Source organism: Lutjanus erythropterus, chromosome 13 (genome assembly GCF_056507025.1).
Source record: "Lutjanus erythropterus isolate fLutEry1 chromosome 13, fLutEry1.hap2, whole genome shotgun sequence".
In the NCBI taxonomy this organism is placed as follows: domain Eukaryota; kingdom Metazoa; phylum Chordata; class Actinopteri; order Lutjaniformes; family Lutjanidae; genus Lutjanus; species Lutjanus erythropterus.
Window position 1 is genome coordinate 29457861 of NC_139329.1, and position 16913 is coordinate 29474773.

General features: G+C 40.3%; 2 protein-coding genes across 2 annotated transcripts; both read right to left on the reverse strand.

The window, feature by feature from the left end:
• Positions 1-3060: 3060 nt before the first annotated feature.
• On the reverse strand, positions 3061-6254 carry LOC146316799 (uncharacterized). Its single transcript, XM_084734116.1, has 2 exons — positions 6247-6254; positions 3061-4517 (listed from the first exon to the last, which is right to left on the reverse strand). The coding sequence occupies exons 1-2, from the start codon at positions 6252-6254 to the stop codon at positions 3224-3226; spliced, it is 1302 nt and encodes a 433-aa protein (XP_084590242.1). The 3' UTR covers positions 3061-3223.
• Positions 6255-11685: 5431 nt separating this feature from the next.
• Positions 11686-13446, reverse strand: LOC146316800 (uncharacterized). The gene has a single exon (XM_084734559.1). It carries the CDS (start codon positions 13077-13079, stop codon positions 11808-11810), a length of 1272 nt encoding a protein of 423 aa, XP_084590685.1. The 5' UTR covers positions 13080-13446; the 3' UTR covers positions 11686-11807.
• Positions 13447-16913: the final 3467 nt, after the last annotated feature.

Consider the following 16913-nt stretch of genomic DNA (forward strand, 5'->3'; position numbering starts at 1 on the left):
GTTTTCCCATCGGTAAAAACCTGCCTAATGGCGAGGTAAATTATGAAAATATTAAAAATTTTGTCTTCTTCAAACTGGGAGCATATCTTCTGTAATCTACTGCAGGTAAAACACTGAATTACAAAATTACAAATCCAAACTATCCCTTTAATGAAACAGTAACTGAATTAAGTTATAAAACACACACAGTAGAAGTTACTGCAAGCACATTTTAGGACTTTTTATTTAAAAAAAAAGCCACAACAGAATATGACTTTTTTTTTAAGCTACCTGGGTGGTGTATTAAGAATTCAAACTGCTCATAGTTTCTGCGCTCTGTGATAGGAAACTGCACAACTTTTACTGTCTACCTTCCACATCAAGTACATATTTAATACTAAAAAGAAAAACAACAAAATGATAACAAACCAGGTAATTTGCTTCTGTCAGTCATTTTATTTTAGTTCGGCAAGTCATTTTCCATCTGCTTATTTTCTTTCATCTCTCCATACTGAGGCCCCCCGGCAGAGGAATGTTTTAATTAACTCTATTGAAATTCAAAACATGCCATAGTGTAACAGTAGCTAGTATGTGGCAGTTTTGAGAGCTAATTTAGAAAACCGTACAATTTCCAGCGGCCCAAGGCTCATTGCACTTGAGAACAGAGCCATTTACGTTTCTGTGATTTGAACACAGTTAATAGCTGCTGTGGATCGGGGAATGATTTCATCATGAATATTTTCTGTACTCACACACCGGCACATATACACGCTGTACTGTGAGGAACAAATAAAGCTTTAATATATGTGAGGGGAGCGGAGGTGATCGAGCTACATCAGCATGAAAGTCATTGTTGAGGATTAGACAGATTGTTCTCGTTATGGCTGCCGCTTCTGTGAGCAATTATCCCACCACACTACACTTCCAATAAGTGTTCATGCAACATGATTGTGTGGCAGCGAGGCAATTTTTTTTTTTCATCTGAGACATGTACACGTAATCCATCCTAATTCAGTTTTAATTGAACTGCAGCAGTGAGAGGACATTTCCACCTTTCATCAGGCACAGTGAGAGCTGAATGTGTACAGTGTGACCCAGGCATCACCCCTCTGACACTGCTATCTTGGTCTGGGTGATATTCCCAGCAGTGTCTTTTTACTGTTTGTTAGGATTTGTTGCTACAGACCCCTCAGGCAACAGTGTCGTGTCTCCATTTCATATCCTGAATCCCGTCACCGAATGTCGTAAAGGACAGCAAATATTGATCCTTCTTCTTTGGTACATGGCAGCACTCACGTCTCAAACAGGTCTTTGCTTCCGATAAGGCGGCATCAGTGGGAAAGGTCAACAAAATTTTGTCAAAAGAGCAAAAGATAAGAGAATCTTACACCTCGGGCTGTCTAATGCCCCTGACCTGACATATATTAAAATTATATAACTAGTTAGATTTATGATGCCTGTGCCACAATTTGGAAAAAGAACTGAATGAGGATTGAGTAATGCGTGCTTTATCATTTTTGCTTGCTGAAAGTGAACCCAAAGCCAAGTGCGTATTATGTTATTCAACTTTAAAATGTATATAATTTGACATCAAAAATCAATTTCTCACAAATCTAAATGGTTAAAGATTAACAGGCAAGTAAACTGGCTTCACACAGAAAGTTTGTTGGCCAACACTGAATAATAATAATGAGGGCAAACAAATACTAAGGTGTTAAGGAGGAGTGATGCAGTCTCAGTTTATTACTGGTGTGTCTATATCAGTTTCCCAGACTTTTATTCTAGGGACCCTCTGTTTTTTTTTTTTTAAAGACAAACCATCGCAACCTAATTCACAACAGGCCTTATCAATAAATCTCGGGGAGGAGTTAATTTCTGCCTAAGTCAACCTTCCTGACCATTTTAATGGTTTTTCCACATCACCTTATGTTATCTTGATGCGTACTATTGAGGATATACTTTAAATACTTTATAAATGAGCAATAAATGTTTTTAAGCTGACTTAACAAGCTATCTCATTGTTTTTACTGTTTCAGGACATTTTAGCCTACTTCATGAATGAAACATAATAAGTGCACTTTGATGGAATTATCAGGCTTTCATTTTTTCCTCTCATCAGAAAAGCAATATACACATTTTTGCACACATGCTTAATAAAAGTTGACCTGCAGATATAAATCTTAAATTTGCAGAATGTCTTTCCTAATCTTTCATTTATTTGGCAACCTGAATAAAATCTCTTGTGACCCACCTGTGGGTGTTGACAAGGCGTTCCACAAACTACTTCTATAATAGCTATTCTTAACGTCTGCTACCTGGTAGCATTTTCTGTGAAATCAGATGAGACGAACCGTTTACATTTTCCTAGTCAAAGTTATAGTGAGTAGTATATTAACCAGTTAAGAAGAAGCAGGATATTTTATTTAGAAAATTATATTTTGTGGTTATTATGGTAGAAACACCAACAACAAAAATATTAAAGTTCCTTGTAGTAGTTTAAGCATTATTTAAATAGTGCATGACACAATTCAATTTCAATTTCTTTTCTTTTTTCACTTTTCTTTCACTTTCACTTTATTAGCACAACATTTGACATGTTTGTTAAAGGACAATTACACCATTAAAAGTGATTAACAAAAATAATGTACATAGCAGTGATTCATAAAATTACATGGATAATGAAAAAGATACATTAAATAAAATATGCAGTGTATGAGTAGCCTATTTAAGTTATTATTCAATCAAATCAAGTTATTACTAAAATTTCAATATGATTATGACAGTAGCAATGAGGATGAACTCATGGTGATTTGATCAAGAGTTACTGAAGCCCATTCTAATGCCAAGACATTTAATAGACCGACAAAGCACTGGTGACTAAAACTAGTAAAACACATTTTTAAAACTACACAATTCATAATTTCTTCAGAATTGTTCACTGTGATTTGATCAGGTTAAGATTGAAAATGAATCAATCGAGAGAACCTGACATATTAACATCTAGTCACTGAGAGATGACAAACAAAACAAATAGCTGCACTGACACTTCTTCATCACCAGCGGATTAAAATGTGTATTTTGCATTCAATGTGCGCACATTTACTTTTATGGTAAAGGATGAGCAATTTGGAATCTTTATAAAATGTTGGTATGATTGTAAAAAAGTCCAAATATTGCCTTGAATCACTGCTGGCACTGACTTATTAGTAAATTCCAGGTCCATTCCAGGTCTACACTGTTACTGCTATTCCCACTGTCCTGTACTCAGCTGCTGGGAGACATACTGACAGAAACACACCCCTCCCTCCAGGTGACCAGTGGAGCTGGGCTGAGGGAAGGGATAGTGTCTTTTAGCGAGGCAGCAGGCGTAACCTGATGAGAAGAAGGTCAGAGCTCTTTGAAACGTTTCCTCAGCAACAACCTGCTCAGAAAATGTTTCTGCAAACTCTTGTTTGCAACCGTCCAGAGAAACATACACCAGATAGATTTTTGCATTGGACCGACAGCCCATCAACACTTTCTCCTCACAGAGGATGGCGTTTGCCTGACTTATAGCTTTCTGCATCTCTCTCAATATGTACTTCTCATCATCCTTCTGCCAGAGACACAGTTGAATAAGCACCCCAAATGGAAAACAGCAGAAACCAGAAATAATGATTACCCATACTCCAGTAGGGTATGTGTTTATATGTGCTGGTAGATCACGGATAAAACAAAATATAACTATCAAATATGCAGAAATAGATGCCAATATAAAAAAAAGTATTACACCAGTGATATAGAGCAGCACTCTGACCCAGAGTGGGCGCAGCCACACTTTATTTTGAGAGACACTATTGATCATCCTCACAGCCTTTTTGTACTTCTCATGGTCCTCAATGATCAGGCGCAGTTGGTCAGGCACCTCCATGTCACTGAATTGACCACAATCCCACTTATTGAGTCCCTCATCATTGACAGCACTCAAAGGCTGCAGGGCCTTCCCATTGTAGATAGAGGGAGGCTGGAAGGGTACCACAGTGGAGCCCTGAAGCTGCTGGTTTGGGGTGCAGAGCACCTTGAGCAGCTTATTCATAAAGTTTGGAGCACTGGCCTCCAGGTAGGTGAGGTGGCAGAGGTGCAGAGGAACAGACACTCCTGGCTCCAGCAGCACGGGGACGATGGGTTTCCTCTCCAGGCAGTCTCTGAGCAGAGACATGTTGGCCTCCAGGAGACACCAGCGGCTCCTCACAAACTCTGGGCTGAGAACCAGCAGCACCTTCTGACTCTCCTGGATGCAGTCAGACATGTTCTCCAACACGGTGCGGCCGGGAGTGAAGTCACGCTCATGGTAGCAGACCTGCAGGCCGCAGGACTCAAGCTGGTCGATGAGGGAGTGGGTCCACTGGTAGTCGGTGCTGCTGTAGCTGATGAAGACATGGTAACACTCACCATCCCTCAGTGTGGGGGAAACATAAACAGCAGGAGACAGTGGTGCAGCAGGCTGTGACTGAATGTGTGCAGTCTGGAAGCCATTGACTCCATTATCTATTAAGGAACTAAAGGGAGAAAAACAAATTGTTGGCATATTTTTTTTATGTATCCAAGTTGATTGAAGCAGCTGTTGATCACTTGGGACCCCTAGCAGCCAGTTAAGAAAATTGCAAAGTCTGCTATTAATAGCCGTATTATATTTGTTATACATTATGTTTTCAGGTCATCCCATTCTTGTGAACTTGGCACAAATGACCACTTGGATTCAAGAATGAACTGATTAGATTTTGGTGGTTAAAGGTCATAGTCACCGTGACCTTACTCAATGGGGAGCGCTTGTTTTGTGTCAGCGTGGCAGCAGGCGTCCAGCGAGAGTGGTGCAGGCAGAGGCAAGAGGAGAGAGAAAATGGAGGAAAGGTACAGTGGCAGCTCCCTAACGCCAAAAATGAAACATATGCACATCCTAATAAGATGTATCGATGCTTCATCGATTTGTTTCCGAATCATGTTCAGTTTTTTACCGATACAGGGCGTCTGAACTGATGCACTCATATCATACACATTAAAGTCTGATGCATCAGATGCATGAGTGAATTATTACACCCTTACCAGATAACCAAGGCATGCTAAAGGAGGGAAATTAATTAATTTCTGAGGACGCGCACAACCATCGTTCCAAATGGACGCAGGATACGCGAGGCAGCCATGAAGCGTAGGGATGCGTAGGGGTGCGTATGCGAACGTGTAGTTTAAAGCAAGTATATCTAAGCCCTAACTGGAGGAGAGCACCTAGCAAAAACAATTAGACAAGTAGCTCACCATGACAAAATAACCTTACACAAACAGGAAGAATAAACAACACCTAAACCTAAAGAATGAAGAGAAATCGAGGCAAAAAAAAATTAATAAAGTGCTGCAACTACAGGCAGGCTGAAACAGCAGACGTAAAGATGGAGCTTTAGCTACATAAAGATAGGCTAACAGCCAAAAATAGCAGCAAAGCATGGCAAAGCACCATCACGGCCCAGCTAAACACCCAAGTCAAGGTGCGAGAGAGTAAAGATAACTGGGCGGTAGCAAGGAGGAGGCTAACAGCTAATCTCAAGGCTGACTAACACTGAGAGACATCCACTATTACTCATAATGCTAATTTTTATGACCCGAATGACACACAGGTTAACCACAGTGTCTGCATCACTATGAGTGGGTCATTTCAGCGTCTTTGTTCACTTCTCCAATTCGCAGAATCTGTCATTTAAATATTGATGTGCCAGAGGGAAGCACACCTGGTTTGTAAAGGGAAAGGGAAATGACACTCTGACACTTCCTTTTTGTCACTGGCAGTTGAGACTCAGGATCATGAAAAGTCTAATTCTTATGAGTAAATCCACAATGAAAACAAAATACTTTGTTAATTTCTTCCAGTTTTCAGTCATATATTCATATTAATCAGTTCCTGCATTCACATTACAAATAAAGTTAGTTTCTAAACAAATCTAAAGTTCTTAAAGTCAATCTGATACTCACACACATAATACAGAACAAATTCATCTCAAACAAGTTTAGTTTAAAATTTTAAAGTTTAAAATTTTGAGATTTACAAAGATCCATGACTAAAAGTGTACATAACAGACTGAAAATCTTCATCAGAGAAATAAATACATTAAAAAAGTTCTACATTTTGTTATCTGTCATTTCATACCTCCACTGATTTTACTGAACTAAAACATCAACATGTGTCAAACTCCTCTAATCACACTGAAAGGATAACATACAGTAATGTATATGTCATACCTGTTCATGATACGGTAAATTCAAGCAAATATAATGAAGAATGATCACACTGTGTCTATGAGCTGAACGAAACAGGAAGAAGAAAGCGTAAACCCCCTTCTACCATTCTTCTTTTAGGTTTGTTAAAGGGGCAGCATCTGTTCTGATGTCTGAACCACATCTAACATGCATTATGTAACTGTGCTTTTAATGATTCTCATTGGCTGGTTTTAATCAAATAACCCCTTGCTCAGCTGCTGAGAGACACACCCCTCCCTCCATGTGACCAGTGGTGTTGGTTTGGGGAACAGGAAAAAGCTTGTTTATGTTGAATCTGTTTCAGACTTAGATAAATGTGTTTATTTTCAGGGGATTGCCCTGTGTGCTCTTTCGGGAAGAGTGCATTTTCCTGACCATTTACACATGCTGTCTCCACTTCACCTTATATTATCTTGAGGCATGTTATTTAAAACATATATATATTGTTTCCTCTTATTTCCTCTCATTTGGAAAACAATATAGGACCTTACATGGGAGCCTACTTCATCAATGAGACAACAAATGCATTTAGGCTGAGTTAACAGGCTCTTGTTCTTTTCCACTTATCAGTAAAACAATATACACATTTTAAATGCTTTATTAAAGGTGTGCTACTATAAATTTGCTGAACTTCCTCAAGTCTTTTCTGTATTTGGTGACCCAAATAAAATCTAGCAAAAGATACAAACCACAGAAAAGGAATCGGTTCAGAATAAAAAAAAAAAAAAGACTTGTGTCTATATATATATATGTTTACAGAGATATCAGAGTTTCCTATAATGTTGTAATGCCAGTTTTTCTGCTGCTGTCATACTGCACCAAATGTTGTGGTAGATAAGCTGACCTTAGCTCAGGTTGTCTTTTAGGCAAGTGAAAAAAGTGTGCAGTGTGAGCCTCCGACATGAACCATTACTCAATAAAACCTAAGAATTTCAATGTACGTATTGTAACAATAGATGGCTGGTGACTGATAATGCCCCTTTGGTCTAACTGATGACAATGGTTGGTCTTAACTGTCATTTTACAGTGTCACTGTTATGACTGTTCAGCTAAGGTTAAAAGGTCTGTCATTGCAGTTACTGAGTTTTCCAGGAAGTCACTGAATGTGTTATGATTAGTGAAGTGTGTGTGTGTGCTCAGAGGCTGTGAAGCCTGTCAGTCACATCAGCTATGACAGTGATTTGTGTCAGATAGCGCGCCTATGATTGGCAGAGGCTTTAGGAGGGAAGGTTGCTGTTGTTTGTAGCTGTGTCTTTTTGCTAGGGAGATGAAGTAGTTGAAGTTGAAGTTAAAGTGAGATGTTAAAGCTGAGAACACACTGTGGCTGTGGGGATGTCTGCAGAGGTTGGCTTGCTCTCCTCTGGTTCTTTCGGCAGTAAGAAAACAGTGGCGGCCAAATTTACAGACAGGAACAAACAGTTTGAGCTGGGTGGGGTAGCCTTCACACCTACGATAAAAACTCACAGGTATGATGGCAAAGATTTTCATGCCCAGGTTGTGAACTGTTAGCCCACTGGAGAGAAAGCCCTTCAGCTAGCAAGATGCCTACTGGTGATGTTTTGTCAAGCCTGCTACAACTGGGTCCTGACGATAGGAGTGACTGTGATGATTTAGTTGGAGCTCTAAAGAAGCAGTTTGGGTTTTGCTTAATTGCAAGCCTGCTGTGCTCTGTACTGTCCAGCCACCAGTCACGACGTGGGGAGCTGTCACATGTCTGCCATCCAGAGTGAATTACCCTGAGATCATTTCCTCCAGGCGTTGATACTGGTCGACCTGCATGTCCAGACACTACTGACTCACTGCAGGTCTCTCCGGGACGCTTTGCAGTTAGCTGCAAAGAGAGAGATGCTGTGAGTCCCTGGTCAAAGGTTGTGGTTGTGTTATTCACACGAGGACAGGGAAATCTCACTTTCCAGATGGACATGTTATCCGGATGTCATCTAAGCCAGCTGCCCTGTGATTCACACCATTGCAGTGCTAGCAGGTGAGATGACACACAACCCACAATCACAAACTTGATGCCTTCCTCCGGCAAAGCAGATGACAGCAGACAAAGCTCTGCAGATGATGTAACAGGCTGGACTCATAAAGCTCGAGTCTCTTGTATAGCTGCACCCCATTCCTTTAGTCTGCTGCAAAATGGGGAGACATTTTTGTGGACAGAGGATTGCCATTCATTTCATTATTGACACAGATGCCAGCAACGTTGGCTCAAGTGCTGTGCTGGCTCAGGTCTTTCAGGGAAATTGAAGGCCAGCTGGTGCGCTGGATCAAAGAGCTACACTTTCTCAACGCCACTGCAGCATCGACAGCTACCATTACTGTAAGGAAAAGACAATGAAGAGAAAGCGGCAGCAAATTAATATGAAATGTGTGGCAGGAGATGGTGCTCCAGGAGGTGCATGGAGCACCAGGATTTGGACACTCTGGGGTTGTCTGAGTAAGTGCTGCATCCCCAATGTCATGGACTATTTCACTATGAGGATGTTTCTGCAAACTCATATTCATCATCGACTCTCATCTACTTTTCTGCTGAACCATAATAATGGCAAAAAGCCCACTATAGTATACCAGCCCACCTGCTCCTGGTCAGATCGTTCAGATTAAAAAGTTGCTTCATGCCTTTGCTTTCCTCTTCTCCCTGAACCTGAATCAGCTATACCTGTCTGCCTCTGCCTGCCGTTCTACCTGCCGTGTCCCCTGTTAGAGCAGCCACCCAGCCCAAGTGAGCAGTGCGGCTCACACCCGTGTCACACGTCTGCATGCCTTCATCATAGTCTTGCCACTTTTTCCCGTGTGATACTCGCCGTTCTCAGCCAAAATACACAGGGAAAATGATCTGTTGACAGTCATATCGACATTATATCAGCAACACGACACCTTTCACTCCAGTTTCAAAGTTGATATCTGTATAAAATGCAGTAAGTGCGGCAGATGACGGAAGTATTTTTCGGTTGCGCTCTTTTTCGTTCTCTCTTATCTCTTCCTCTCTCCCCCCTCTCTGAACCAAGGAAAAAATCTGAGAAAATCCCACTGTTTTCTGGTCACAGATCTTTTCTTCTCTTCACTTGTCTTCTGTAAACTCAACGTAGAAAGACAGGGCTGGCTGGAGCAGAAATGCTGTCTGTGTGGACACTACCAGCATGTGAACTGATCCTGTCTGCCTGGGTAGACACACCACTGACACACATATATCAGTGAGGGTGGACTAAGTACAGCAAAAACATCTGATAAACACAAAACAATTCAATAAGACCACAAATGACAGAATACACCCCAAAATGACCACTTATTTGAATCCAACCTCCCTAAAACAGTTTTGACAAAAATTAAATATGAGAATTGTTTTAAAGTTTGAATTGTTTACATTCAAATTAAAATATTTAAATATATAGTTATATTCTATCAAATCATCAATCACAAAAAACAAACATTTTCTCATACCTGTAGAGCTGATGGTAATAAGCACATAAAGCAGTGCAGCAGTAGGTCACTAACAACAGCGTAAGGTAGTTGAGAAAGTGAGAGAAAAAAAGCACTTCTGTGTTGTTGTTTTTTATTAAAGGCATATACAATTGTACCAGTGGTTTTGAACACGCTGGTACAGTGACTTTGCCTTTAATGACAAGTTATCAATTCACATGATCGAGTTACGTCGTCCTCACCTTGCATGCTCTGATGCATCTTGCTGGTTGTTTCACTTTCATTTCACTAAACTGTTGCACAAACAATAACCAGAGAAACAAATCATAACTGAAAAACTGGTGTCAATAATAATAATAACAATAATAATAATAATAATAATAATAATAATAATATTACCTCTATAATAATAATAATAATAAGATGAAGAACTTTGTTCATGGAGAACTTATCCAAACAGAGTTGCAAAGTGCTTCACAAACAGAAAATAATAATATTAAAATAATAATAAAATACCAAGAGAGAGGTGAAATCCATATTCAATAATAAGCAAGAAATTAAAAACAATAAAATAAACAGGCAACTAGGGTACAATCGGGACATGCTTTCTGACAAAAGTAAGTTTTTAAAACATTCCTTTTAAGAAGACACTGACTCAGACAGACTTATTTCCTCTGGCTGAGCCTCAGGACCCTGATAATATAACTTCACTCCCTGACTGATGGAAGGAGAAGTCAGTTGTCAGAATAAATGCCAACTTGAAGCTTATGGATTTGGAACGTTGATACAATGGACCACTAGAGTTGCTGTTAGAAATGCTTTATTCCATTTGCAAAGCTTTCTCCAAACTACTACTTATCTTTGGTGATTTAGGGACTGTGGGGGGTGAGGAGGGGGGGCTAAATCTTATTGTTTTTATAGGCATAAATACTAAGAAATAAAATATATTAGACATAAGCATGAATCATTTACATTTCATTTATTTCACAAGCTTGATACGGTTGTATCATGTACTTCAATATCTTTTGGTGTAGAAATGACCCGAGCATACCTCATACAAAGAAAAGCTTCATGATTCACACCCTCCAATCCCAGTTGTGACTCCTCCATCTCCAAGAGGAGTGCCTCCAGACACAAAAATAACAACAATAATAATAATGTAAAATTACACTGTGTATGTACTCACATTCGTGAAATAGCTTGTGAAAGGGACATCAGCACATGAGAATTTGTAAAACCAAATATACACCTGCAGGCAGCAACTATAAATTGAACATTTACATACAAAGCATAGAATAAAAAGGATAGAAAATGATTTATGTATAACCAACACTGAATGTCTGTGACCTTTGACCCCTTCGGTAGCACTTCACTAAAAACCCACACAACTGTCTAAAGGATACTACATGGGCTGAGGAAAACTCTTTCATATTTCCACATTTCAGATATCAGAGCTCATGGATGTTGTGTCCTCTGTGCTAAAGAGGTAAAGGACCATACAGATTGTGTTAGTTCCCATGGCATTATGGGTAAGTGTCACATCTGTGAAGGCCCCATTAATACTTAAAGGTACACACAGGTTTAAAGCAAGATATGCTGCCATCCAGACGACGTCTTTTTCAGAGACGTCTCTGTCCCACTTTTTGAAAAGTTTTATAGGCATCAAATTCAGAGAGAGTGTTTACAAAAACAGTATCTGTTTTAACATGACATATCTTGTCTTTGTACTGTATTCAACTGAACATAGGTTGAAAAGTTTTTGCAAATCTTTGCGTTCTGTTTTTATTTATCATTTACACAACATCCCAGCTTTTTTGGAATAGGGCTTGTAATGACAAAATTTTGCCATGATGTAAACCACCTGTTTAAAATCACACCAATCGTAATTTGTTTTAAAAAATTGTTCACACACCATTAATATGACCTGTAACGTTAGCAGCAATTTAAATTGAGAGATGACAAAACAAACAGCCTTTTGTATATTAATACTACATTTTGTCACTTTAACAATGTGTTGTATTTGTATTGAATCTTTATAACATGTATTGTTTCTAAAAAAAATAATCCTGACTTACTTTTACTAAATCATACAGGTCCATTCTAGGTCTACACTGTTACTGCTATTCCCACTGTCCTGTACTCAGCTGCTGGGAGACATACTGACAGAAACACACCCCTCCCTCCAGGTGACCAGTGGAGCTGGGCTGAGGGAAGGGAAAGTGTCTTTTAGCGAGGCAGCAGGCGTAACCTGATGAGAAGAAGGTCAGAGCTCTTTGAAACATTTCCTCAGCAACAACCTGCTCAAAAAATGTTTCTGCAAACTCTTGTTTGCAACCATCCAGAGAAACATACACCAGATAGATCTGTGAATTGGCCCGACAGCCCATCAACACCTTCTCCTCACAGAGGATGGCGTTTGCCTGACTTATAGCTTTCTGCATCTCCGTCACTGCATTCTTCATTAAATCTCGCTTCAAGAGAGTGAGCTGAATAATGAACCCTAAAGAAACACAGCAGACACAAGAAAGAATGAGTGCATAAAGGATGGTTCCTGGTGTGTTCTTGCCAGCACTTACAGTAAATGCTAACTTAATCACTGTATAATATACAAGACCATTCAAAATTAAAAAAAATACTACAAAAGTAATGACCATCAGTACTTTAACCCAGAATGGATACATTTTATTTTGAGAGACACTATTGATCATCCTCACAGCCTTTTTGTACTTCTCATGGTCCTCAATGATCAGGCGCAGTTGGTCAGGCACCTCAATGTCACTGAATTGACCACAATCCCACTTATTGAGTCCCTCATTATTGACAGCACTCAAAGGCTGCAGGGCCTTCCCATTGTAGATAGAGGGAGGCTGGAAGGGCACCACAGTGGAGCCCTGAAGCTGCTGGTTTGGGGTGCAGAGCACCTTGAGCAACTTATCCATAAAGTCTGGGTCACTGGCCTCCAGGTAGGTGAGGTGGCAGAGGTGGAGAGGAACAGACACTCCTGGCTCCAGCAGCACGGGGACGATAGGTTTCCTCTCCAGGCAGTCTCTGAACAGAGACATGTTGGCCTCCAGGAGACACCAGCGGCTCCTCACAAACTCTGGGCTGAGAACCAGCAGCACCTTCTGGCTCTCCTGGATGCAGTCAGACATGTTCTCCAACACGGTGCGGCCGGGAATGAAGTCACGCTCATGGTAGCAGACCTGCAGGCCGCAGGACTCAAGCTGGTCGATGAGGGTGTGGGTCCACTGGTAGTCGGTGCTGCTGTAGCTGATGAAGACATGGTAACACTCACCATCCCTCAGTGTGGGGGAAACATAAACAGCAGGAGACAGTGGTGCAACAGGCTGTGACTGAATGTCTGCAGTCTCATAGGAATTCATTGGCTCCATTATCTAAAGAAAAGACATGTGAGAACATCAGAAGCATCCATTAATGCTCAACAAGAATACTATTCAACCATTATGGTACTGCTACAAAGTGTATTTAAAAGTATATTTACCTACAACAGTATGCAAGACATAAGTTAGAGTGGCCCCACAATGTCTTAGCAGTGTGGTTTTACATGAGATATTTATCTTCTCACTAGCTGAGAGTATGGAAGAGAAACTGAAGTCAAAATTATAGTCACAGGAATTTGACACAACATCAACACAGGTTATATTATCTATGTGTCAGAGATGTAAAAATATTTCTACTGAGATGTAGTGAATTGCCTCATATCTTAAAGTATTTCTGTAAGTTCAAAAACATGTCTGTTCAGTTCAAAAATCAATGTTGTTATGTATTTCATGGATGCAAAATCACAACAGCCACTTGCTGTTGTTGTCTTTGTGATGGCCACAGGCCTCAGATCAGTTCCTGCTCCTGCCTCTGCTTTCCCTTGCAGGTTCCCTCCCTGGTTGCTTGCCCCTCCCTCCTCATTGGTGGATTGCTTCCACCTGGGCAGGGCCTTTAAAAGCTGGGGAGAATCCAAGATGGCTCTCTCTCTCCCTCCTGGACGGCTGGTGCCTTTCAGGCACCCACTGGTTTTGTTTGGTTTGGTTTGGTTTGACTTTGTTTAGCTTAGCCTTGGTTTTCCTTTTTACACATAGTTTATGTTATGTTATGCTCTCCAACGAGCTGGGCATAACATCTTTCAGTGTGCACAAATTTGGAAATAAAACATGTTGCTAATATTTTAAAATTCCACTCAAGCTTCATATAGATACACTCATTTTAAAGTTTATTAGGGACACATAACTCAGACTAATACAGTCTCTTCTAACAAATCCTACTTTCGTGAAGATCATAATGTTTTAATGTATTGTTTATGCTTCCATACATAATCCTTACCATATGGTGACAACAGCTGCCTGACTTTTCATGCTTCCTTACGTGTCTGTGAGCGCATGCGTGTGTGTGTGTGTGTGTGTGTGTGTGTGTGTGTGTGTGTGTGTGTGTGTGTGTGTGTGTGTGTGTGTGAGGCAGTGCTTGCCTTGAAGTGTTGCAATGCTATGCCTGCAGTGTGTTTTAGCCAAAACCATTATCTGCCTGTCCCTGCCTGTCTGATTGTACATTTTCCTGCCTTGTTCCCTGTTAACCTGTGGATTCATGCTTGCTTCTGTTTGCAATTGCTGTGTTGATCTGTAAGCCTTTCTATGATTTTACCATTAAAATCACTGAAAAGATCTTGTGTCCCTGGTTGGATCCTTTTCCCTGTTACCTTGTACACGTACCCCACAACACATACACAATTTATCAAACAGGGTGGACTAAATGTAGCAAAATCCTCTCATTGAAACACAGTAAAACTCAATAAGACCACAAATTACAGAAGATGTGAACATATATTTGAATCCATACCTCTCTTTTTCAACAAAAACTAAATGTCAGGATTCAGATATCTTTTACGTTCAAATGTAATTTTTTTCATACAGTTATATTCTGTCGCATCATTAAAAAAGAAACATATCCACATACCTGTACATTCGTAGGTAAACATAAACCAGTAAAGCAAAGGTCACAAACAACAGTATAAGGAAGTTGGAATAATAAAAAAAAAACCTCACCCTTGCTCTGTTGAGCGTCTTGTTAAAGGCATAGTGTTATTTTGTCTTCTGCCAGTGGCTTTATAACAAGCTGGTACAGTGACTTTACCTTTAAATACCATAACTATCAACTTACATCATCCTCACTCTGCATGTTCAAACTTGGCTGAATGGCTGGCATGTTTCTCTTTCATTTCAGTGTAAAGCATAACCAGAGGAACTACAAAACCCAGATCCTAACTGGGATACTAGAGTCAGTTTATATGCACTCCCTGATTGGTGCCAAGTCAGTAGTCAGAAAGTAAAGCTTTTTATGATTACTAACTTGAAGCTTATTGATCACAAAATTTGGGGGAATTGCCACAATGATAGGATGAACGCTAATAATGCATTGGAGGTCTCTCTTTTCTTTTTTATTGTTTTATTCCATTTTATAAACAAATGCTATGGCAAAGTTTTCACCATGGAAAAACTGCCTTTAAACATGACGGACAGAAAACAAAACCACTGATTTTTGTTGACTTAGGGACTGTACGAGAATTACTGAGGTTGGGAGCGGGGCAGGGATTGCCCTGTCGTTCGGCGGGTTGGTCAATCCACAAAAATTCCCCACACTTTGGCGGCCACGGTTTTTGGCTGAGGAGGCTGACACTCAGACAGAATCATGGGATGCAGTGATCAGCTGCAGGGCTGTGAGGCGGTGTGTGTGCGTGTGTGCGTATTTGTGCTCAGAACATGACCCCTGTGAAACAATAAGAAAATAATGTTTTATTTCTCTGATTCATCGGACTTTCCCCCAGTTCAGTCTGTACCCTGCACGGTTTCTCTCCCCCTCTTGTTCCATCTCAAACACACTGACACAAACAAATATTTTATCAGTAACAATCTGATAAAATCTGATAGCTAATGTTAGCAAAATGCTAGCTAACTAGCTGGCTAATATTCATCAATCATTAGCTAGCTTACAATGGGTTAATTGGCTACTGGGGGCCATGGCAATGGGAGTGGCTTATCACAAAAATGTGATAACTTCCACATGAATTTGCAGACTTGTACAATATTTTGTGGAAAGGTTGGTCATTACCCAAAGGACCACTGATTAACTGTTTAAGTCAACTGGCAAAAAAGTGGCATGGCAGGGGGCGCAGCCTATTAGCAAAAAGCAAAAATGGATCCACATAACGTGACCAAACTAATGGACCATTTGTCACAGACTCTTGTAGGAGGCACTGGACTCACTGGACTCCACAGAGTTCCTTCTTCACTGATGCCACATAGACCCTCCCCCTACACATTAGCCACACACATTAAATAACTCATTATCTGTCTGTTTTAGCCCCTTCTGGAAGTCTGGTCTAAGCAGAGTATATATAAAGAAGCCAAAGAACAGATAGAGATTTAGAAATATTAATTAATCCATTTAAAGTAAATTTATTTCATAAGGTAGATAAAGTTGTATCATGTAATTCTGTTGCCGTACTTATTAAAGGCCTGTAGATGAGGTTCTATGACAGCCCAAACATATATCATATAAAGAACACCTTCATGATTCATACTCCCCAATCCCAGCTGTGAATCTTCTACCTCCAAGAGGAGTGACCCAATAAAGATTAGCAAGCAAAGCCTGTCTGTGTCAAGGACCTAAGGCCCTTTTAATATCTGTGAGGTATTGAAAACCAAGGAGAATTTCATTCATCAGAACCAACTTCCTATCCTAGCTGACATTAAAGACCAATTTAGAGGATAGGAAATCAAACTGCCATCTCTGCTTTGGCTTATGTTCAGAAAAATTGGGTTCTCTGAATCCTTACACCTGGACAAACACAAAAAAATATGAAAGTTCTTGACCTCAGGGCTGGGAAAACATGTTCTTTTTTTTGTTCAGCCTCAATGTTTTCATACAGACTGGTAACCACTTCTAATCTTTTGGTGACAGAGCTGAACAAGTGCCGCAGGGTAAAGAGGAAAGCAGCTCTAACAATGTAACACAGCTGTAATCTCGACCGACATCTGCTGCTCTCTTGATGCACCCGGGCTGGAAGAGCATTGAGCGGGCAGGATTCTGAACGCCTTAACACCCATCACTCAAGTCAACCGCAGACGGAAAATTAAAGTTTTAAAAGCTGACAGAATGAAAGAAACTCCACTTACTGTGTACAGTAAGCACTCAGGGGTTTATCTCACCTGCACTAATAC